The sequence below is a fragment of the Microcaecilia unicolor genome, chromosome 5 (assembly GCF_901765095.1).
Source record: "Microcaecilia unicolor chromosome 5, aMicUni1.1, whole genome shotgun sequence".
In the NCBI taxonomy this organism is placed as follows: Eukaryota; Metazoa; Chordata; class Amphibia; order Gymnophiona; family Siphonopidae; genus Microcaecilia; species Microcaecilia unicolor.
In genome coordinates, this window is record NC_044035.1 from 52,508,768 (window position 1) to 52,531,650 (window position 22,883).

A 22,883-nucleotide genomic window follows, 5' to 3' on the forward strand; every position below is an offset into this window, starting at 1 on the left:
CAGCAGACACCTCCCCCTTACAGCCAAATCACTGGAATTTTGTTTGTATCCTCAAAAATAATGAGGGAGTTATAACATCTTTTTCCTAGATACAAATATCATTTCCCTTTAGGTTAGCGTTATGTAAGTCTTATTGTTCAGCACCTGATCCTCATAACATAGTGTTAGAGGCCCTTTATTAAGTGAAAACATCTCTGCATGAATACAGGGAGGCCCTATACCCATACCCTCCAAATGACACAATGGCTTACAATTTAGAACTAAGTACTACTCTAACCAATGAAACCAATACTTCCTCTGTGTTGTGTACATCCGTATCATAATCTAATAAAAAAATAAAAATGTTATCAACAACAAAGAACGACAACGTGGATTGAGCAGCTCATGGGTTTGCTTGCTTTGTTTTGGGAAGACGTTTGCGCGGAGGAGAGGGAAAGGGAAATTACCGTAATTGGCTTCAGCTTCTCGATCGTCATGCCTTATCCTGTTCTCAATTAACCTCCTTGACTGGGGCCCTGAGACGGGGGCGTGATCCACGTCCTCTGTGACACCTTACTTGCTTGCTAGTAGTGATCAGAATGAGTCGCTGAAGCAGAGTTTGGGAAGCTGCCAGGTGCCCTTGATCTGGATTGGTCGCTGTCGGGGGCTGGATGCTGGGCTTGATGGGCCTTTGGTCTTAAACGGATGAAGTTTATGCAACAGATAGTGCTCGATTACTCTGGATTGTTTATGGACACGTGGCAAATAGTTTAGCAGCTTAGTTCAATATGAGCCCCTCCCCCCCCTGAGATTTTGTACAGCTCAGAAGTGATTGTGTATATCCTGAAAATCCGGTGTGTGTGTGTGTTTTATTTATTTATTTTTTTTTTACCCAGGCCCCGATTGTTTTCATCTTTTGGACTGATTAGAAGCGTAGTGCATAGTGCTGGGAATAAATAAAGCACGGTTTCACAAAAGATACAACATAACGCTAACCTAAAGGGAAATGACATTTGTATCTAGGAAAAGATGTTATAACTCCCTCGTTATTTTTGAAGATACAAACAAAATTCCAGTGATTTGGCTGTAAGGGGGAGGTGTCTGCTGCAAGCAAATAGCACTGAGACATCTGTAAATTCTACAGTGGAAGCCAGACTTAATCAGAGATTATTTGATTTCTTTAAAAGTTAATGGTAAATATATAGTAACTAACTAAAATTAATGATTAGCCCAGTCTGAGTTAGATTGCTGTCTGAGCTTTTATATTGCTACAGAACCTCCCAACAGTAGAGAAGAGGAAGAAACAGACAAACAAACAAAAACCTGGATGACCTTAGTAGAAATTAAGTTCTTGAAGATGATGGCCTGCTGCAGATTGTTTCCCTTGCTTGGTTCAGCCTGGCATCCTGTGCCCAGGACATTAGGGTGGTTGTCTGGGTCAGAGTTGATTAGAGGAATCTGTTCTGAAGCAGGAAAGAAACTGGATATTAAGGGGATTTATCCTCCCATTTCAACCCCCTTTAATCAGAAAGAAGAGGTGGACTACACAAGATTAGAGGAAAATTTGCAGAAGTATTCTCGGATCCCTTTCCGAGGTGAGGCTAGCATAAGAAGAGAGTGTGCTTTATTTTGATAAATTCTTTGACATTCTATGTTGAATTTCCAAACGTTTGAACAGTGGCATAAATACCGCCCAAGCAGTCTCCCCAGCTGGGATAGAGGCAAGTGAGCCAATGCAGAAGCTGTGTGTAAATGCAGGGCTTTTGATACAAACTTTTAATGAAAGCGTTTTGCCCACAGATGCAGTTAGCTAATCATAATCAAATTTAAAACGCCGGGGAGCTTGTTCTCTAATCAGGGCAATCATATCTGATGCATGTGCACAAGGTTCTGCAGCAAGGGCAGGTTGTACTGTACATAGGTGGAAACAAACTGGAAGTGTGAGCACACATTTTCTCATGTGATGGAATGTTATTCTGTGGATAAAAGCCTCACAATGTATTTCATACAAAAGTTTTGTAATGCCTTCATATTTATGTGCAGAACAACAATCTAATACATGCACACATACAATTTTTTAACGTTTGGACCTGCGTGCAGAGCCATTACCTCCTATTCTGCCTTAAAAGTTGCAAGTACTGTTACGATTGCAAAGAAGAAACTAGCATTAAATCATTTCAAATCTGCTCTTCTATGCCTCCACAGACTGGGCGTTCAGGTTTTGTCTTGTGCTTGCCTTGAAGTTTTCTGCATATTTCTCTGCATTGGGGCTGCATAGCTAATAGCCTAATTGCATTCATTTTAATGTGCTGTGCACCAGTATGCTATGTGTGGATTCTTCCATGTGAAACACTTTTCTGTGTTGAGTAGGTCATAAATATCTTGCTAACCATGTACTTACACCCACACTAGCTTTCTATTTGATTATTTAGTTGCTTTTTGCTAGTAGCTCAAGATGAGTTACATTCAGGTACACTGGGTATTTCCCTGTCTCTGGGGGGCTCACAATCTAAGTTTGTACCTGAGGCAATGGAGGGTTAAGTGACTTGCCTAAGATCACAAGGAGCAGCAGTGGGATTTGAGCCAGTCACCTCTGAATATCAAGGCTGGTGCTCTAACCACTAAGCTACTCCTCCACTCCCTCAGAGTATGGCACCTTGCAACTTTCTTTGATTGAATCACCCAATTGGCCTGGCAGCTGGAGAAGCACTTAAAATGTTTCATCTCCTGCAACTGGGTCCAGTCTTCCAGTAAGGGCCGTGCAATATCATGGCTTTTACTGTAAGAAGTGGCCTTGCCGTAGTAGGAAATGATGCTTTTAAGTGTTTTTTCTTCAGTGCTAGTTTGGGTAATTAATTTGACAAAGATGGTCTGCATTACTGCCACTGGCAAGTTCAATGTTTGCTCTGCTCTCTCCTTTCCAAGTGTTCCCAGATTTTAAATGGGCTTTACAGCCCAAAGACAGGTGGTAGCTCAAAAATGTCCCAGGTAATCTGGGGAATGTCAAGCCCAAAAGTAAACCAATCTTCAAAAATTTGAATCTAAATAATATTATCAATAATTATATCGGAAGTATGGTTTTAAACTAGATGTCTCAACAGTATGGCAACATATCCAGTGAAAAATGGAGCTTATTTATAATGCCTCTGTATTGATCTATGTTGTGACCATGTCTTGAGTGCTTTATGTAATTCTAGGTACCCCAAGGCAAACAAAAGAGAAAGGAAAGTAAGTGATAAAGGGGATGGAACTATTTCCTGTGAGGAAAGGCTAAAGAGTTTAGGTCTGTTCAAGTTTGAGAAGAGACAGTGAACAGGAAATGTCACAGAGGTTTGTAAAATCATGAGTGAGGTGCAATAGGGAAATATTTATTTAAAACCTTTTACCCTGCTTACCACTAAGGCCCTCATGATCAAAAGCAAACTCTGGCGCTAGAGGCTGTTAACGCCTTACTAGTGCCAGAGTTTGCAGCCGACCCATTATCAGAGCCCTCGAGCGCCTGAAACAGCGCACTCGAGGGCTCTCAGCGCAAGTAGCATGCAAATGCATGCTAAACAGGGCTTCTAGCGCAATTAGCTTGCAAATGCATGCTAATTGGTGCTTAACGCATTCATCCCTAATGATCAGCGACCAGCGCGCCAAAGATTGGGTCGCTGGCCGCAGCAAAATCAACTCCAGCTCCGAGCTGGCGTTAGATTTTGCGGATCATTGGGGAGGAATGGTGAGCCCTGTCCAGCATGCAGTTGCATGCTGGCAGGCCCCCCTTCCCCCCCCCCCAAGGCAAACGCGAACGGGGGCTGGAGGTCCGGTGGGTCTCCAGCCCCCGAAACCCCCAGAAATCGTTGCTCCATCGACGGGGGGGGGGGGGGGGGGGCTAGAGGTCCGGTGGAACTCCAGTCCACCCCAAATCCTCCCCCCAGCGTTCTCCTTAAATTCCCTGGTGGTCCGTGGTGTCGTGACACCCCCCTGGCCCCGTCCCGGCCCCCCTACCTTGTGTTGGAGGAGGGACGCAGCCTACCTGCCTCCCTCCTCTTCCTGTCAGTCGAAGCCCAAAATGGCAGCGCCCAGCACCGCCCACTGCATCCTGGGATGCACTGGGCGGGGCTACAGACCATGTAAGGGAGGGGGCCGGGAGGGGGCCAGGGGGGGTGTCACGACACCACGGACCACCAGGGAATTTAAAGACAATGCTGGGGGGAGGATTTGGGGTGGGCTGGAGGTCCACTGGACCTCTAGCCCCCCTCCCCCCCGGTCGATGGAGCAACTATTTTGGGGGGTTTTGGGGGCTGGAGACCCACCGGACCTCCAGCACCCCCCCCCCCGTAGCTGGGTGGGAGAGGGTTTGGCTGCCGGCGGCCATGACGGTTTCTGGGGGTTGGGGGGGGGGGCCTCGTTCGGGCCTCGGGGCAGGCTGTTTGACAGGTTTGGGCTTTTGACAGCCCAGACCTGTCAAACAAGTGTGGGAGGATTGTGCTGAGCGCATGCTCAGGCGCAATTCTCCCGCACTTCAACATGATAATCAAAGATAATAGCGCTGCTTAGATTTGCATGCATTATCTTTGATCATCGATGCAGAAAAGCCCTGCGCTGTCCTGGCGCTATTTTTAGGGCGCTGTTTGGAACAGCGCAGGGCTTTTGATCATGAGGGCCTAAGTGGCTTACAAAAATTATCACGTACATAATTCAATAAAAAAATACAACTACAGAAAAAACAATACACAAAATGTTTAAAAAAAGATCTACTATCAATACTACCTTCCCCCCAATCACAACTCTTTCCAGACACCATCTGTCATTCCTGAAGAAAGGCCTGAAGAAATAAATAAGTTTTAAGGATCTTCTTAAACTGTCGTCAAGTTGAACAGAACCTAAGGTGCCCGGGAAGCTTGTTCCTCAGTAATGGTTCTGTTACAGAAAAAGCACATGCTGATGTATTGGCATAACAAATAGTATTAAGAGCTGGTATCACAAGACATCTCTCATGATCAGGTCGCAAATTACGGGGTGGAACATACAACTGTATTGCCGGACCCAAATACCAAGGAACACCCACCTGTAGAACTTGGTAACACTTCATACTGTGGAAATTAAAAAGAATAAGACCTTTTTTCCTCAAGGACTGTTTTCCGTAACCTGGTACAATCAATAGTGCTCAGTCATCTAGACTACTGCAACGCACTCTACGCCGGTTGTAAAGAACAAATAATCAAGAAACTTCAGACAGCCCAGAACACGGCAGCCAGACTCATATTCGGTAAAGCAAAATAGGAGAGTGCTAAACCCCTACGAGAAAAGCTGCGTTGGCTCCCTCTTAAAGAGCGCATCACGTTCAAAATATGTACCCTGGTCCACAAAATCATTCATGGAGTTGCCCCAGCCTATATGTCAGACCTAATAGACTTACCACCTAGGAATGCTAAGACATCATCCCGCACATTCCTCAACCTTCATTTCCCTAACTGTAAAGGGCTAAAATATAAACTAATGCACGCGTCAACCTTTTCCTACTTGAGCACACAATTCTGGAACGCGCTGCCGCGCAACTTAAAATCGATCTCGGAACTAACTAACTTCTGCAAACTACTGAAGACCCATCTCTTTAACAAGACATACCACAAAGACCAACAACTATGAACTCCTCCACATATACCCAAAATCGTCTTTACTATTTGCTTGTTATATTAATAGCAAGCTTATCATTATCATGTTACCCAAGATCCTTCTCTAATACTAAATGTTTATTTCTTATATATCTCCACGATTCATGATGTAATGTAAGCCACATTGAGCCTGCAAAGAGGTGGGAAAATGTGGGATACAAATGCAATAAATAAATATCTTACATAGTAACATAGTAGATGACGGCAGAAAAAGACCTGCACGATCCATCCAGTCTGCCCAACAACATAAACTCATATGTGTATACCTTACCTTGATTTGTACCTGCCTCTTTCAGGGCACAGACCATACAAGTCTGCCCAGCAGTATTTCCCGCCTCCCAACCACCAGTCCCGCCTCCCATCACCGGCTCTGGCACAGACCGTGTAAGTCTGCCCTCCACTATCCTCACCTCTCAGCCACCAGCCCCACCTCCCACTACTGGCTCTGGCACAGATCGTATAAGTCTGCCCAGCATTATTCCCTCCTCCCAACCACCAGCCCCGCCTCCCACCACCGGCTCTGGCACAGACCGTATAAGTCTGCCCACCACTATCCTCGCCTCCCAACCACCAACACCTCTTCCCCCCACCTGCTCCGCCACCCAATTTCGGCTAAGCTCCTGAGGATCCATTCCTTCTGCACAGGATTCCTTTATGCATATCCCATGCATGTTTGAATTCTGTTACCGTTTTCATCTCCACCACCTCCCGTGGGAGGGCATTCCAAGCATCCACCACCCTCTCCGTGAAAAAATACTTCCTGACATCTTTCCTGAGGCTGCCCCCCTTCAACCTCATTTCATGTCCTCTCGTTCTACCGCCTTCCCATCTCCGGAAAAGATTTGTTTGCGGATTAATACCTTTCAAATATTTGAACGTCTGTATCATATCACCCCTGTTCCTCCTTTCCTCTAGGGTATACATGTTCAGGTCAGCAAGTCTCTCTTCATACGTCTTGAAACGCAAATCCCGTACCATTCTCTTAGCTTTTCTTTGCACCGCTTCCGTTTTTTTAACATCCTTCGCAAGGTACGGCCTCCAAAACTGAACACAATACTCCAGGTGATCAACATCTTATACGATTCTGCACTGGTAACCAATAAAGGCTCTTCAGCATTGGTGTCACACGTTCAAATTTGAAAGCTCCCTTGATTAACCATGCAGCAGCATTTTGGGATTACCTGCAGTGCCCTACATTGTGTTTTATGAGTTGTAGTAATCCAATAGGGAATTGTGTAAACATTCAAATGGTGCTGAAATTAGGAGAAACTCCATGCAAGGAACAGGTAGCACATTCAAAATGATCAAAGAAAGCATTTTTATTTTTCATTGTTTTTGAGAAGAATTCCTACATTCCATTTGCTTTATTCACTGTTACCACTTTCTGGTCTGAGGATTTCACTGTGTTGTCCACACTGACTCCAAGATCCTTTTCCTGAGTGGTGATTCCAAATGTGGAACTTAGCTTCATGTAGCTATAATTTGGGTTATTTTCCCCAGTGTGCATCACTTTGTACGTGTCCACATTAAACTCCATCTGCCATTTAGATGCCAAGTTCCCCAGTCTTCAGGTCCTCTTGCAACTCCTCACAGCCTGCTTGTGATTTAACAGATTTGAACAATTTTGAGTCATCTACAAGTTTGTTCACCTCAGTCCTTGCTTCCTTTCCCAGGTTATTCATAAATAGGTTAGAAAGCAACAGTTCCAGTATAGATCCCTGGGGGCACTCCACTATTTACCCCACTTTTTAACCAATTACCAATCTACAGTAGGATTTTCCCCTTCTGCTCCTTTACTTTTTACTTTGAAAAGTCTCTCATGAAAAAGGTCAATAAAATGCAATGAGATCATTATAGGGTCTTGGTGGCCTCAACATAATACCTCCTTGTCCCACAAAAACAATAGCAGTGCTGTAGCCCCCAAAATAACACCAACTTCACCTATAAAAAAAAAAAAACCTGGAGCTCAGCTGCCCCAACATAATCCTTTTGATTCCAAGAAAAATGACAGGGGGTTAGCAGCTCCAGCATAGCATTTCCCAACTCCATAAAAACACCATCACCAGTGTTCCTTCCCAATCTGTCATTTACATAAGAACATAATAGCCATACTGGGTCAGACCAATGGTCCATCTAGCCCAGTATCCTGTTTCCAAGAGTGGCCAATCCAGGTCACAAGTACCTGCCAGAAACCCAAATAGTAGCAACATTCTATGTTACCAATCCCAGGGCAAGTAGTGGCTTCCCCATGTCTATCAATAGCAGTCTATGGACGGTTTCTTCAGGAGCTTGTCCAAACCTTTTTTGAACCCTCTGATCAGTGTGCAGCAGCAGCTAAAAAATGCAAATAGAATTTTAGGTATTAGGAAAGGAATAGAAAGCAAAAATGAGAATGTTATGCCTTTGTATCACTCCATGATGCGACCACACCTTGAATACTCTGAGCAATTCTGGTCACTCCATCTCAAAAAAAAATAGTGGAATTAGAAAAAAGTACAGAGAAGGATGACAAAATGATAAAAGGGATGAGCTGACTTCCCTATGAGGAAGGCTAAAACAGCTAAGGGGAGATATGATAGAGGTCTATAAAATAATGAATGGAATGGAATGGGTGAACGTGAATCGCTTGTTTACTCTTTCCAAAAATACTAGGACTAGGGGGCACACAATGAAGCTAATTTTAAAGCAAGTCATAGAAAATATTTCTTCACTCAATATGTAATTAAACTCTGGAATTCATTGCCAGAGAATGTGGGAAAAGCAGTTAGCAGGGTTTAAAAAAGGGTTGGATAATTTCCTAAAAGGCCTTAAGTCATTATTAAGATGGACTTTGGGAAAATCCACTGCTTATTTCTAGGATGAGCAGCATAAGATCTATTTTACTGTTTGGGATCTTGCCAGGTACTCATAACCTGGATTGGCCACTGTTGGAAACAGAAAACTGGGCTTGATGGACCTTCAATCTGACCCAGTATGGCAACACTTATGTTCTTATTCCATAGCTATGGGGAGCCTTCAGCAAAATTTTGCAGCTTTTGAACTTAACACCATTGATCTGATCATTCTAAACAGGGTTATTTGGGAGCTGTGCTATGAATCATGGCAGGTTTATGGCTACTGTTGCATTCTTTGGAAACGGTTGTTTAAAATGTTTTCTGTTTCACTGATAGAGGTTAACATTTTCGGAAAAGGTATAGCGTGAGGATGTGCCTTGCATTCTTCCGTCAGTGTGCTCCTCTGTTCCTATCAACTAGAATCCAGAGTTCTGCCGTGGGGTTCCAACAGAACAGCTAATTGTGGGATGTGGAAAAAGAATCTTGACCATATTAGGTTTTCCTACTTTATTTGACAATAGAAGTGTGAAATTGAAATTGTACTGGGATGGAAGAGAAAGGAAATCTAAGAATTAGAAGAAACAAGAGTCAGAACACAGGCAGGTTAGTGTTTTAACGATTTGGCCTTTTACTGCTGGTTCCTGGGCCATTGATGCGTGAGATTAGCTCATCTGAGCAGAGGCTGGTAATTGGAAACACACCAAGCTGAAGACTTTTTATGTCAACAAAACCCTTCTTAAATCACAAATAGTTAAAACTACAGGGTCTATAGCTCCTTCAGTGTTCTTTTGGAAGCGTGATTGATCTGTTGGCTCCATTGTAGTGTCATACATTGCCATCCTGGAAACCCACTTCAATTCCTGAGCCTGGCTTCTTTCCAAGTTTGCAAGACAGGGCCAGGGATGCCACAGAGGCAGTGATAGCTATTTGAAAGGAATGAGGAAGAGGTCTGCCAGCTATTGCTCAACAGTGATTACTACTGGCTGGATTCAGCACGCACACATAGCAAACCAGGAGGGAGCTGCAATCTGTGGCCCTTAGCCAATGACTGTCCCTGGACTTGATGGAAGGGGAGGTAATTGTGACCAAAGGCTGAAGGTGTCATATATGGCTGCAGCAGAAACTGGTTCAGGTAGAAGCCTAGAAGAGAAGGAAGAATGATTAGGAGTTTTATAAACTTTATCCATTTTAAATAATGTGTTATGGAGAGTATTTTTCCAACAGTCTTATAGCTACCCTGTTTCCCCGAAAGTAAGACATCCCCCGAAAATAAGACCTAGTAGAGGTTTTCCTGAATTGGTAGATATAAGGCCTCCCCCAAAAGTAAGACCTAGCAAATTTTTGTTTGAAAGCAGGGCCGCTGAGAGCCTGACAAGGCCGCCCCCCCCACCCGAGGTCGCCGGGCCCCCCCTCCACCCACCCTCTGTCGCTCCCGGAACTAACCTTAAACGCCTCCTTTCACCTTCGCAGCAAGCAGCAGCAGGGCAGACCTCTCCTTCCTTCCATGCCCCGCCCTCGCGGACATTACGTCAGGCGAGGGCGGGACACGGAAGGAAGGAGTGGCCTGCCCTGCTGCTGCTTGCTGCGAAGGTGAAAGGAGGTGTTTAAGGTTAGTTCCGGGAGCGACGGAGGGCGGGTGGGCCAACCCCGATCCAACCCCGATGTTTCCCCAAAAAATAAGACAGCCCCTGAAAATAAGACCTAGCACATTTTTGAGGGCAAAAATTAATATAAGACAGTGTCTTATTTTCGGGGAAACACGGTATAAAACTATTAGATAAATTACATTTCTTAGCTATAAAACTATTAGATAAATTACATTTCTTATACACAAGGCTGATGGAAAGAGCATGCATGAGGATTCACCCTCCTGTTAGGACATGCAGTAATTGTAAGGTTTAGGGTTTACTTTATTTCGACAATTCTTCTTTTAGCAATGAACAAAAGTTCTGTATTTTGTTATAAGTATTTATCCCTGAAATGTTAGTGTGATTGGGATGTGGTTTTTGAATAATCCAGAACATTTTGGATACGTGAAAATTTGGTTATGCTTTTCATCACTAGTCTAGGCAAACAATTAATGGGTAAATTTAAATCAGGCATTTGCCTAGAATTTAATTGTGAAATTTTGCATATTGTAAAATACTGAATCTCTTTCTGACAGCATGCACAGTTATTGGATATCATCCTGTCTCCTTCACCCTACCCTGCGGGCATTTATGATGCTAGATAATCTCAGGAGGCTCTGAGCACCTAAAATTTGGGGCCTGCTGCCAGATCCAGAGAAAAGGGCAGAGGTGCTGATTCCCAGGAAGGGAGGACACAGGGATTGACCCTCTGGCGCAGTGGCAGAGCTGTGCCCCCCTTCTTTATCAGGCGATAATGGCCTCTCCCAAAATGTGGATAAGTTGGTCACAACTTTATGAAGATTTGTAACAGCTTATTAAAATTGAACTGCACAGTGCTTCCTTAGTGGAGTATTGTAAATCTGAAACACATCCAAGGGAGCTACAGATTCGTTTGGCACCTAAATTATTTAGTGATGATACTGAATTTGTTGATCATTGGAATAAAATTTTGAACTGCTGCTCCCTGGATTTGATGTTGTTGTTAATTCAGTCCTTGAAAATTAAGGTAGGGGGTTAGTAGACTGAACTATGACAAAGCCCTAGCTGATTTACAGTGACAGTCAATATGCTGAACAGTTGAAGGATATCCAACGTGAAAGTGAAAAGTTTAGGAATGATTTACATTAACAGAAATGGAAAAAATACCATTGGGAATGTCATGACTACACCGATGGGTGTGTGGATGCGCAAAGACAATGGTGGTGATTAAAAAAATCTGCTCGGTTTCAATCAATGTCTGGTAGTTCCAGCGGCAGTGATGAAAAGCTTTCAGAAGATGACCGTGAAGGGGAAGTAGGGAAATGTTGTGGGAGAGGACGAGGATAAGGCAAGGGAGGAAGGGGTTCCAGCAGGGGCATAGTCAGTCCTCAACGGGAGAGGGGGGCCAGAGCCCAAGGTGGGGGGGGGGCACATTTTGGCCTGCCTCCCTGCCACTGTTTTCCCGCCACCACTTCCGCCCCCCCCGTGGCCGCTACCGCCTTCCTGCCACCACCCTCCTGCCGCTGCTTCCGCCCCCTACTGGCGCTCCCCCCACCACCACCACCACTGTGAAGGTATCCTGCGCTGGTCACACATTTCCTGGCACCCTGTTCTGTTTTCAGTCACTGTGTACAGGACAGGGTGCCAGGCAATGTGAGTCCAGCGTGGGACAAACGTTTTAGCTGGTGGGGTTGGGGACCCCCACCAGCCAAACCAGGGGCCCCAGAGCCAATTTGGGGGGGGACCAAGGCCCCCGTAGCTATGCCACTGGGTTCCAGACCTTTGACTTGGGCTCAAGTACAAGTGTGGTAAATTTGACCAAGAAAATATTGACAGAAAGTGAGATGTCTGTACTTTCTAAAGGACTGTCTTTTGTTAGGTTGGAATTGGAGAAGTTTACCAGAAGACTTCAGTTGCATTTGCACTTTGACACTCACCCTAGTGAAATGAATGATCGTTCTATGGGGGCAGATCGGTCTTTCTGGACACCTCCCCTCCCCCCCGGCCCGTTAGATCCTGCTCTGTTGACATTTAAATCTTTAGTTCTGAAAGAAGTGGAAAAAAATAGAACAATCTCCAGATTTTGTTAGGTTTAATTTGACTAAAAATGAAAGAGATGCTGTGAAGAGTTTGAGTATGGATTCTTCAATTGTTGTATGCTGTGCTGACAAAGGAGGCACTGTTTGTCGTCTGGGCTAAAGAAAACTATTTGATTAAAGCCCAGTTGCAATTGAATAACACATAATTATGTTGAGCTGCCTACGGACCCTTCAGATCAGATTGCTAAATTAAGTTCTGACATTATGAAGGTTGGACAATCTCAGGGGTTTCTTACTACTAAGGAGTTTAAATATCTGAAATATGATAAATTTAAGACTCCTGTTTTTTTATCTACTTCCTAAAATACATGAGCGTCCCATTGTGTCGGCAAGAGACTTTATTGGAACGTTCTTGCAAGTTTATTGATACGTGTTTATAACCATGAATAACAGGCGTTAAGCCATATGTAAAAGATACAACATTTTCTCCCGATTTTGAGTTTACCGAATTAGAACTGACTTCTGAGTTCCTTTTGGTCCCCATGGATGTTTGTTCTTTATATATTAATATACCTCAGGGTGAAGCTTTGAAGGTCTTATTGGACTATTTAGAACTATATCTACATCCTCATCTTATTCCTGCAGAGTTTCTGGTAGAGTTTAGCCAAATGGCCGTGAGCCATAATTATTTTTTAATGACACCTTTTAGCTGCAAGTGTCAGGGGTGGATGTGGGGGTGTCGTTTGCTCCCATGGTGGCTAATTTGTTCATGGCAGCATTTGAAGAACAATGGGTGTACACTTCTAGCTATGTAGAACATATTAAATATTGGATTCATTTTATTTACGATATTTTTTGTATGTGGACTGACACACTGGAAACTTTACAACAATTTGTAACTTAAATTCCTGCCATCTGACGATTAAATTTGCAGTAAAAAGTGATTGTTCTAAGATTACTTTCTTGGATGTGTTAGTGGAAAAAACTGATCTACCAAGTTTGTAACCATTGTGTTTTCAAAATCTACTGATAGAAACTTTGTTGCAGGATTCTAGTATACATCCCTCACATATGAAGCAGAGTATGGGCTGAAGGTTAGGAACTGGGAGAAAAGTTTGTCCAGCGGGGTTTCCCAGAAGGCTTGGTTAAGCGTGCTCTGTTTAATCCATGGGAAGCATCGCTGCAATATAACGCAACAAAGCAGAATGAGGACATTATTCTCTTTGTTATGAAATATAATGCGACCACTGAAAAATTGTACATAGCGATCCCACATTGCATCAACCTAGCTAACCCAATCTCCCTCTGTCTACCTGCCTTCTCATACTTCCTATATTGGCACACCAGATTCCACCATGAATCTAGTTTTAGTTTATCTGATTTAGTAACAAAGGAACCTGTATTCAGCGGTCTGTGTATCTGGGTTTTAAAAAAGGTTTGGACAAGTTCCTGGAGGAAAAGTCCATAGTCTGTTATTGAGATAAACATAGGGGAAGCCACTGCTTGCCCTAGATTGGTAGCAAGACCATTTGGGATTCTGCCAGGTTCTTGTGACCTGGATTGGCCACGGTTGGAAGCAGAATGCTGGTCTAGATGGACCATCGGTCTGACCCAGTATGGCTATTCTTATGTAATACAAAATTAATCATCTATAAGTAAGAAATTAACAAGTCATATTCCCACTAGCCCATATAATGAGGGGAAGGAAGAAAAAAATACATAACAAAGTACAGTACAAGCAACTGAAGCACAAAGCAATTTCTCTGCCCATTACATCACATCCTCAAACTCTAGTCACCAGCCTCTGATTTAAGACCTTCCTTAGCTAACAAAAATTGTTCCAATTAGATAGAATCACAAAACGATACAAAGGCAATTCTATAAGCTGGTGCCAAGAGGAACATGCTACTTATGCACATCAAAGGAATGGCCTAGTGGGTAGAGCACTGGTCTTGCAATGCAGGGGTGGCCGGTTCAAGTCCTGCTGCTGCTCCTTGTGATCTTGGGCAAGTCACTTAACCCTCCATTGCCTGAGGTACAAACTTAGATTGTGAGCCCTCCTGGGACAGAGAAATATCCAGAGTACCTGAATGTAACTCACCTTGAGCTACTACTGAAAAAGGTGTGAGCAAAATCTAAATAAATAAATAAATATATGGACTGTTGCTCCTATTGAAGATTCTACATGGAATGTTGCTACTATTTGAGATTCTACATGGAATGTTAATGTTGCTATTCCACTAGCAACATTCCATGTAGAAGCCGGCATCGGGGAACCGCTTGTGAACATGGAGTGGAGGAGTGGCCTAGTGGTTAGGGTGGTGGACTTTGGTCCTGAGGAACTGAGTTCAATTCCCACTTCAGGCACAGGCAGCACCTTGTGACTCTGGGCAAGTCACTTAAAACTCCATTGCCCTATGTAAGCCGCATTGAGCCTGCCATGAGTGGGAAAGAGCGGGGTACAAATGTAACAAAAAAAAAAAAACCATGAACAGCAGCAAGTTTTTGCCATGATGGTGGTTGTGTAGTCCCTCTCCCAAGCCTACTATTTATCGGATTAAATCTGACAGCGCGCTGGTGTGTGTAGATCAAGCGCATGGACTTTGTTATACACAGTGCTTGTGGGGATCATGCGTTAGTACAAGCAATGTACAAGAAAAGCTGGCTGTGTGAATGAAGACGCAGCTGAAGCAAATAAGCTTGTTTTAAGACCAGCAGCGCTTGGAAAGACAATAATTTGTGCTTTAAAGTCAATATTGATGAACTGTGTGATATATATTATGTGATACATCGTGTTCATGTTGTTTGTGGGCACGTTGATAACGGTCATTGATATTTGAAGTTATTAATAGCAGGTATCATCTTATTTTCTTTTCCATGTTTTATTTTGTTTGATTTCTATTGATAACCTTTAAGAGTGGACTAACACGGCTTCCACACCTCTCTACTTAATAGCAGGCAGTAAGGGCGAGTAGTGTATGAATGTAGATGGATGTGAGTGTAGTCAGATGACGTATGTCACCTGTTTTGTAATAACGCAATTGGCGATAATAAAAAGTTAAGGTTTTGGTATATCACTGGAGTTTTTTTTATTGTGTTAGAGTAAAGTTATAACTCCGGTACTTTATTCTTTATCCGCTATTTTTTGGAATGGGGATTGTAGAATTGGTGCCAAGCACATGGCATTGGGACCCTCAAACGAGGTGAGACACATGGGAACTTAAAAAAAAAAAAAAAAAAAAGAACTTCCAGAGCAAGTACCAGTGATTAGAGAACCTTTCCTTTTCAACTGTGTTGGATGAGCGATATCAGGAAAAAAATTGTAAAGGCCAACGGCGTAACTGCAAGGGCGCACCTTTGTTGTGACTGCAGTGGCGTTCCGAGGGGCGCTGACACCCGGGGCGGATCACCGATGCGCCCCGCCCCCAGGTGCAGCGCCTCCCCCGTGCAGTGCGACCCCCCCCCCCCCGGCGAAAGAACCCCTCCCGGGTGCACGCCGCTGGGGGGGGTGCCGCGCGCCGGTCAGCGTTGTTGGTTTCCATGCTCCCTCTGCCCCGGAACAGGTTATTTCCTGTTCCGGGGCAGAGGGAGCATGGAAACCAACGACGCTGACCGGCGCGGACCGCCCCCACCGACCCCCCCTTGGTATGCCACTGTGTGACTGGCAAGGATTCCCAAGCCGTGCTAGCTGAAAAATTCCTGGCAGCAATGTTTCTGGGCTGCTGCAGCCATCGGCATCCATGCATGCTCAGTTTTTCTCACGTGTGAGAACTGAGCAGGTGGTGGTGGCTGTCAGGGATACGGCCACCGACTGCTGAGCTAGGTAGAAGTTCCGGCCACCTGTGTCACCCACCCTATATTGAGTCTTATTCTGGTTTTTGTTTCTCTGAAGAGTTCCAAAGAGAGCACAATAAACAGGAAATAAGTGGCCTTGCCTTGTAGGTCTTTCTAAGTTAAAAAAAAATATATATACCTATTTATAAAATATTTATTTATTTATTTATTTATTGCATTTGTATCCCACATTTTCCCACCTTTTTGCAGGCTCAATGTGGCTTACAACACATCATGAATAGTGGAAATATATCAGAAAATAGACATTTAGTGTTACAGAGGAACTTGGGCAACATGATAATGATAAGACATGATAGCAGTATAACAAGCAGATATTGTAAGACAGTTCTGAATAAATGTGGAGGAGTTGTGTGTGTTCACATTGGTTGATCTTTGTGGTATGCCTTGTTAAAGAGATGGGTCTTCAACAGTTTGCGGAGGTTCATTACTTCGTAAATCGTTTTTAGGTTACGCGGCAGTGCGTTCCATAACTTTCATTGACTTTAACACATGCCCCAGGCTGTGTAGTGGTCTCACATCCCATGGAAAGCTGGTTCTTCATAATAAGAAGGGTGAAGTTTCTCCTCTGCCTTCAAAGGGCCTTTGTGAGCAGGGATCCTCATCCTGGCTGCTGAAGGGTTACTCTGCTGAGGGCTGCCGAGCATGAACACCTTTTCAAGGCCATCTGTGTAAAGTTCAGGACGTTGCACTCAGTTTCTTGAAATCTGTCAGGAGGATGCAAGTCCTGTATATAATTAGCAGCTGGTACAATCTAATTTCTCACCAGCTGGACAGCTGCAAGGTCACATTTAAAAAGCAGAGGAGAGGGTTTTAAGCAGGGGTGTGCTGGTAAATGTTTAACAACAGGCTCTTTCTCCGGACGTAGCCAGCTCTGCAGTTTTGTTAGGGCCAGGGGTGGCAACACTTGCCTCTCTCTCCTCCCTCCCTTCGTGTGGGCACGCTAGGCATACCTTTGCTGGCAGTCAATGAATGGACTGTCACCACTCCCAGCGTCTTGCTCTGAGCAGCATACTGGAACTTCTCTGACATGCTGGAGAAGTCCCAGCCTGCTGCCCAGAGCTGGAAACAAGGAGCGGGGAGCAGCAGTAGTCTATTTACTTGGCTGGCAGGGCTCAGCATCCCCACCCGCAAAGTAAAGGATAATTCAGCAGGGGGCCCAAGCCCACATTTTGGGAGCCAGTTGTTAAAGTAGCCATGGAGGGCCCTACTTTAACAACCGGCTCCCAAAATTCTTAAAAACTTAACAACCGGCTCTTGTGAGCCTGTGAGAGCCTGCTCCAGCACACCACTGGTTTTAAGAGATGCCTTTTCATTAGTTTGTGCTGATCTGATCTTCAGTGTCTTCAGCAATAGAACGCAAGTGGCAGAATTCCCAAACTGATTTCTGGGAAAAGTTACAGTATGTGCCTTGCTTTGAACTGAGTCCTTCTGGCTATGTTTTGATTACAATTCACATCTTTTTCATTGAACACTATTTTAACAAAATGTTTACATTTGACTTGGCTGAAATTTTGTGTTAAAAATATTTATTCCCCATGGGTGGAACATAAAAACTTCCCGGGGATTGATTGCTGCCTCTTTAACTGCATAGTCTGGCCTTCTACATTCAGAGGAATTTAGGAGGAGGAAGGCAAAAGAGGAGCTGAAGGAAAGGGAGAAACAAGGAGTAAATGTGAAATGACAAAATTCTATGAAAAAGGCAAAATAGATGAAATAGGGGGAGATGAACACGTGATTTAAAAGGGATGACAGAAACCAGTAAAAATGAAGTAGTTGAAAGACTGTGGCTTCACCCCCACATTCCCACATATATACCGATAAAAGGAAAAAGTCAGCCGGTGGTGGGAGGCGGGGCTGGTGGTTGGGAGGCGGGGATAGTGCTGGGCAGACTGAAGAGGACAGGTACAAATCAAAGTAGGGTACACACAAAAAGTAGCACATATGAGTTGTCTAGTTGGGCAGACTGGATGGACCGTGCAGGTCTTTTTTCTGCCGTCATCTACTATGTTACTAACCAGCTTATAATCGAAAGTAATCGCCGGCTATTTCCCGACACAAATCGGGATATGGCCGGCGATTTCGCAAAAGCGGCGAAAAGCATATATTTGAAAGCTACATTTGTGATAGCTTAGCCGCTTTCCCTTCGCCTCGCCGGCGAAAGTTCAAAGGGGCATGTTGGCGGCAAAGCGAAGGCGGGACATGGGCAGGCTTGGGCGTGGCTACCAGATGGCCGGCTTTCGCGGGTAATGGAAAAATAAAACCCGGCGATAAGCAGTATTTCGCCGGGTTTACTTGGTCCTTTTATTTTCACGACCAAGCCTCAAAAAGGTGCCCCAACTGACCAGATGACCACCGGAGGGAATGGGGGATGACCTCCCCTTACTCCCGCAGTGGTCGCCAACCCCCTCCCACACTAAAATTATTAAAATACAAACCTTTTTTGCCAGCCTGTATGCCAGCCTCAAATGTCATACCCAGCACCCAGACAGCAGTATGCAGGTCCCTGGAACAGTTGTTGTTGGTTGCAGTGGACTGCAGAAAGGCAGAGCCAGGCCCATCCCCCCCCCCCCCCACCTGTTCCACTTGTGGTGGGTAATGTTGAGCCCTCCCAAACCCCCCAAAACCCACTGTACCCACATGTAGGTGCCCCCCTTCAGCCCTTAGGGCTAGGGTAATGGTGCACACTTGTGGGCAGTGGGTTTTGGGGGGGATTTGGGGAACTCAGCACACAAGGGAAGGGTGCTATGCACCTGGAAGCTAATTTGGTTGTTTATAAAAGATGTTTGAAGTGCCCCCTAGGGTGCCCGGTTGGTGTCCTGGCATGTGAGGGGGACCATTGCACTACAAATGCTGGCTCCTCCCACGGCCAAATGCCTTGGATTTCGCCGGGTTTGAGATCACCGGCAGTTTTTTCCATTATTGCGGAAAAACAAAAGTGGCGATCTCAAACCCGGCGAAATCCAAGGCATTTCGCCGGCCCACACCGTATTATCGAAAAAAAAGATGGCCGGCCATCTTTTTTGAAAATACTGTTCCGGCCAGCTGTTGCGCCGCCACCAAAATAGATCACCAGCGACCTATTTCGCCGGCGATGTTTGATTATTCCCCTCCAAGTCAATGTTTGCTACAGAAAAAAAAAAAAGATATATATATATATTTTTTTTTAATTTAGTTCACACTTTTTTCATTGGTAGCTCAAGTCAAGTTAAAATTTCAGGTAAAATATGTATTTCCCTGCCCTAGAGGGCTTTGTACTTGACAATGCAGGGCATGGAGGAGTGGCCTAGTGGTTAGGGTGGTGGACTTTGGTCCTGGGGAACTGAGGAACTGAGTTCAATTCCCACTTCAGGCACAGGCAGCTCCTTGTGACTCTGGGCAGGTCACTTAACCCTCCATTGCCCCATGTAAGCTGCATTGAGCCTGCCATGAGTGGGAAAGCGCGGGGTACAAATGTAACAAAAAAAAAATATGATTTGCTCACTATCGCTGGTATTTGAATCTTGGCTTCTCCAGTGTTCATCCCACTGGGCATGTCTCCAGTGAAGAGATAAATTAAGAAAGAGATGAACACATGATGGAAAGGAAGTAAGGAACAGTAAGGCCCCATGGAGAAATGTTTGATAGCTCATATGCTTCATTCTTTCTGTTTGAATATTTTTACTGCTGTAAATTGTCTATTGCTTATGTTTGACTAATTCTTACTGTACACCGCCTTGAGTGAAGTCCTTCAAAAATGCGGTAAATAAATCCTAATAAATAAATAAATATGGTGATTTGTCTATGCAGTGCCACTATTGAATCAGGTGCTGTACAGTTCTCTATTTTGGGGCATGGCTGCTATTGTCCAGCCCTGGGAGTACAGGAGAGAGGTGGGGGGGGGGGGGGTGCATGGGCATGTCAGGGGACATGTTCGTTGCAGGTGGCTTTTCCAGTAGTTAAATGGCTATTTACATCTTCTACACCCTAAATCTCCTAAGAGAATCCCAGGAGATCCATTCAAGCTCAGAGTCTGTGCTCAGACCTTTCTGTATGTTAAGGTGAAAGATAGTGGTTTCATTCTAGACCTTGCTGCAAATGTGCTTAAATCAGTTTAGTTTCGCCTTCAGTGAGTTTGAAGCATAAACAAAGGGGAATTTGTTCTAATCAGATTAAAATGTATTGCATTACTGGATGCTTGAAGCATAAGCTGGAATTTCAAGCTGCTAACCCATGATTGAGGTGTTTTTGAAAAGGGCAGCTGGAGAATTCCTTGGCTGGAAATGGGAGCTAGGGCTTTTGCAATGAGAATGGTGTTATTGTAAAAGGATGCATTTGGGCTGGCCGTATCGTATCTCTGTTTCAATTTTTTTTAACTTCAACACACACACTTTCTCAGCCACTGACACCTATTCACTTACTCATACACACACACAGTTGTAATTTTATTAAATTTTGCAAATAGAAAACTACCACTATTAATCCATAAATGAACCTTTTTCAGAGACGGGAAGGTGGTAGAACTAGAGGACATGAATTGAGGTTGAAGGGGGGCAGACTCAGGACTAATGTCAGGAAGTATTTTTTCACGGAGAGGGTGGTGGATATGTGGAATGCCCTCCCGCGGGAGATGATGCAGATGAAAACGGTAATGGAATTCAAACATGCATGGGATAAACACAAAGGGATCCTGTTTAGAAGGAATGGTTCCACGGAATCTTAGCGGCAATTGGGTGGCAACGCCGGTAATTGGGAAACAAAATGGGAGCTGGGCAGACTTCTACTGTCTATGCCCTGATTGTGACTGAATACATAGGGATGGGCTGGAGTGTAAATTTTAAGGGACGTCTACGTTAGCGCCAGAACTTAGTACAAGAACAGTGCTGGGTAGACTTCTACGGTCTGTGCCCTGAGAAAGGCAAGGACAAATCAAATTCGGGTATACATAAATGAAGTATCACATACCATGTAAATGAGTTTATCTTGTTGGGCAGACTGGATGGACCGTACAGGTCTTTAGCTGATGTCATTTACTATGTTACTATGTTACTACTACTTATCATTTCTGTAGCGCTAGTAGACGTACGCAGCACTCTACACTTGAAGATGAAGAGACACTCCCTGCTCAACAGAGCTTATAATCTAATTAGGACAGACAAACAGGACAAATAAGAGATAAGAGAATTACTAAGGTGGGAATGATAAAATATGGGTACTGAACAAGCCCCCTCCCTGCCCATCTTCAAATCCTTACTCAAAGCCCTCTTCAATGTTGCTTTCGGCACCTAACCATTATACCCTATTCAGGAAATCTAGACTGCCCCAATTTGACTGACTGCACACTTTGTCCTTTAGATTGTAAGCTCCTTTGAGCAGGGATTGTCCTTCTCTGTTAAATTGTACAGCGCTGCGTAACCCTAGTAGCGCTTTAGAAATGTTAAGTAATAGTAGTAGGAGGAGGAGGAGGAGTTAAAAGCAGCATAAAAAAGGTGGGCTTTTAGCCTAGATTTGAAGACGGCCTGAGATGGAGCTTGGCGTACCGGCTCAGGAAGTTTATTCCAGGCATATGGTGCAGCAAGATAAAAGGAACGGAGTCTGGAGTTAGCGCTGGAGGAGAAGGGTGCAGATAAGAGAGATTTACCCAGTTAACGGAGTTCCCGGGGAGGAGTGTAGGGAAAGATAAGAAGAGTGGAGAGGTACTGAGGAGCTGCAGAGTGAAATCACTTGTAAGTCAATAAGAGGAGTTTGAACTGTATGCGGAAACAGATAGGGAGCCAGTGAAGTGACTTAAGGAGAGGGCTAATATGAGCATAGCGACATTGGCGAAATATAAGTCATGCAGCAGAATTTTGAACAGATTGAAGAGGAGAGAGATGGCTAAGTGGGAGACCCGTGAGAAGCAAGTTGCAATAGTCTAAGCGAGAGGTGATAAGAGTGAGGGTAAGGGTTCTGGTAGTGTGCTCAGAAAGGAAAGAGCGAATTTTGGTGATATAGAGTAAGAAAACATAAATCAACATGTACAAGATCAACACCTTTAACCCTCCCAAACTTCCCCTCTTACCCTTCGCTAAATACAGGTTTATACTCTATTTGGATATTCCCTTACAGACCCCATCACTGTTTAAATTGATCTTCTCGATTGTGTCTAAGACAATCAAATGTTCCATCAGGGCCACATGACACAGCTTTTTGTCATCACATTGGATTTCCACAATCTAGCAATCTCACACTGTGCAGCCATAAAACAATTACCCAACCACTTTTGAGTAGAACGATCTAAATCAGAAAGTCCCATGAACAAATTTCCAGTGAAAAAGTCCATCCTGAGCCGATGTACATTGATTTTCCACTTGTACTTGTTCCCCAAAAAAAAGGACGCATGCCCGGACAGGACCACAATATATAGATATAAGTTCCCTGTTCCCCACAGAGCCTCCAGCAGGAAGGACCGTGTCTTGAATCTATATAGCATACAATCTTTTTGGGGTCATGTACCAGCGCAGTAAGTCTTTCAAATTATATTCTTTTAACTTAGCTAACACAGAAATTTTGTTTGCAAAATCAACATCCATGTCTAGCTGAAGATCCTTTTCCCAATTGTATATACATTTTTAATTTTTTTAATTTACGGGTCCTTTTACCAGGGCTTTTTTTGAGGGGGTACTTGGGGGGTACTGAGTACTGGCACCTTTTCCATTGTCTGATAAAATTGACCCATGGACCCCAAGTTTTAATGAGAGAGCTCAGGCTCTACACACCAATTCTGCCTTGTCATAGATTCTGTGACTGGTTGCAGGAGGTAGGTCCCTCAGTGATCACCCCACCTTGAAAGGTGGCCTAACATTTGAGTACTGGCACCTTTTTTGCTAGAAAAAATGCACTGCCTTTTACCATGTGGCATTGGAGCACCTAAAAGGAGTCACCTGCTTATAG

The 22,883-nt window shown here is 44.2% G+C and overlaps 1 protein-coding gene across 1 annotated transcript in view; it reads left to right on the forward strand.

The window, feature by feature from the left end:
- The first annotated feature begins 1,207 nt into the window (after positions 1–1,207).
- HOGA1 (4-hydroxy-2-oxoglutarate aldolase 1) overlaps positions 1,208–22,883 on the forward strand; it is a 50,086-nt gene continuing 28,410 nt past the window's right edge. Inside the window, exon 1 of the mRNA XM_030202897.1 lies at positions 1,208–1,574. Coding sequence (XP_030058757.1) covers positions 1,307–1,574 — 268 coding nt within the window. The 5' untranslated portion in view covers positions 1,208–1,306. The remainder of the gene's footprint in view (positions 1,575–22,883) is intronic.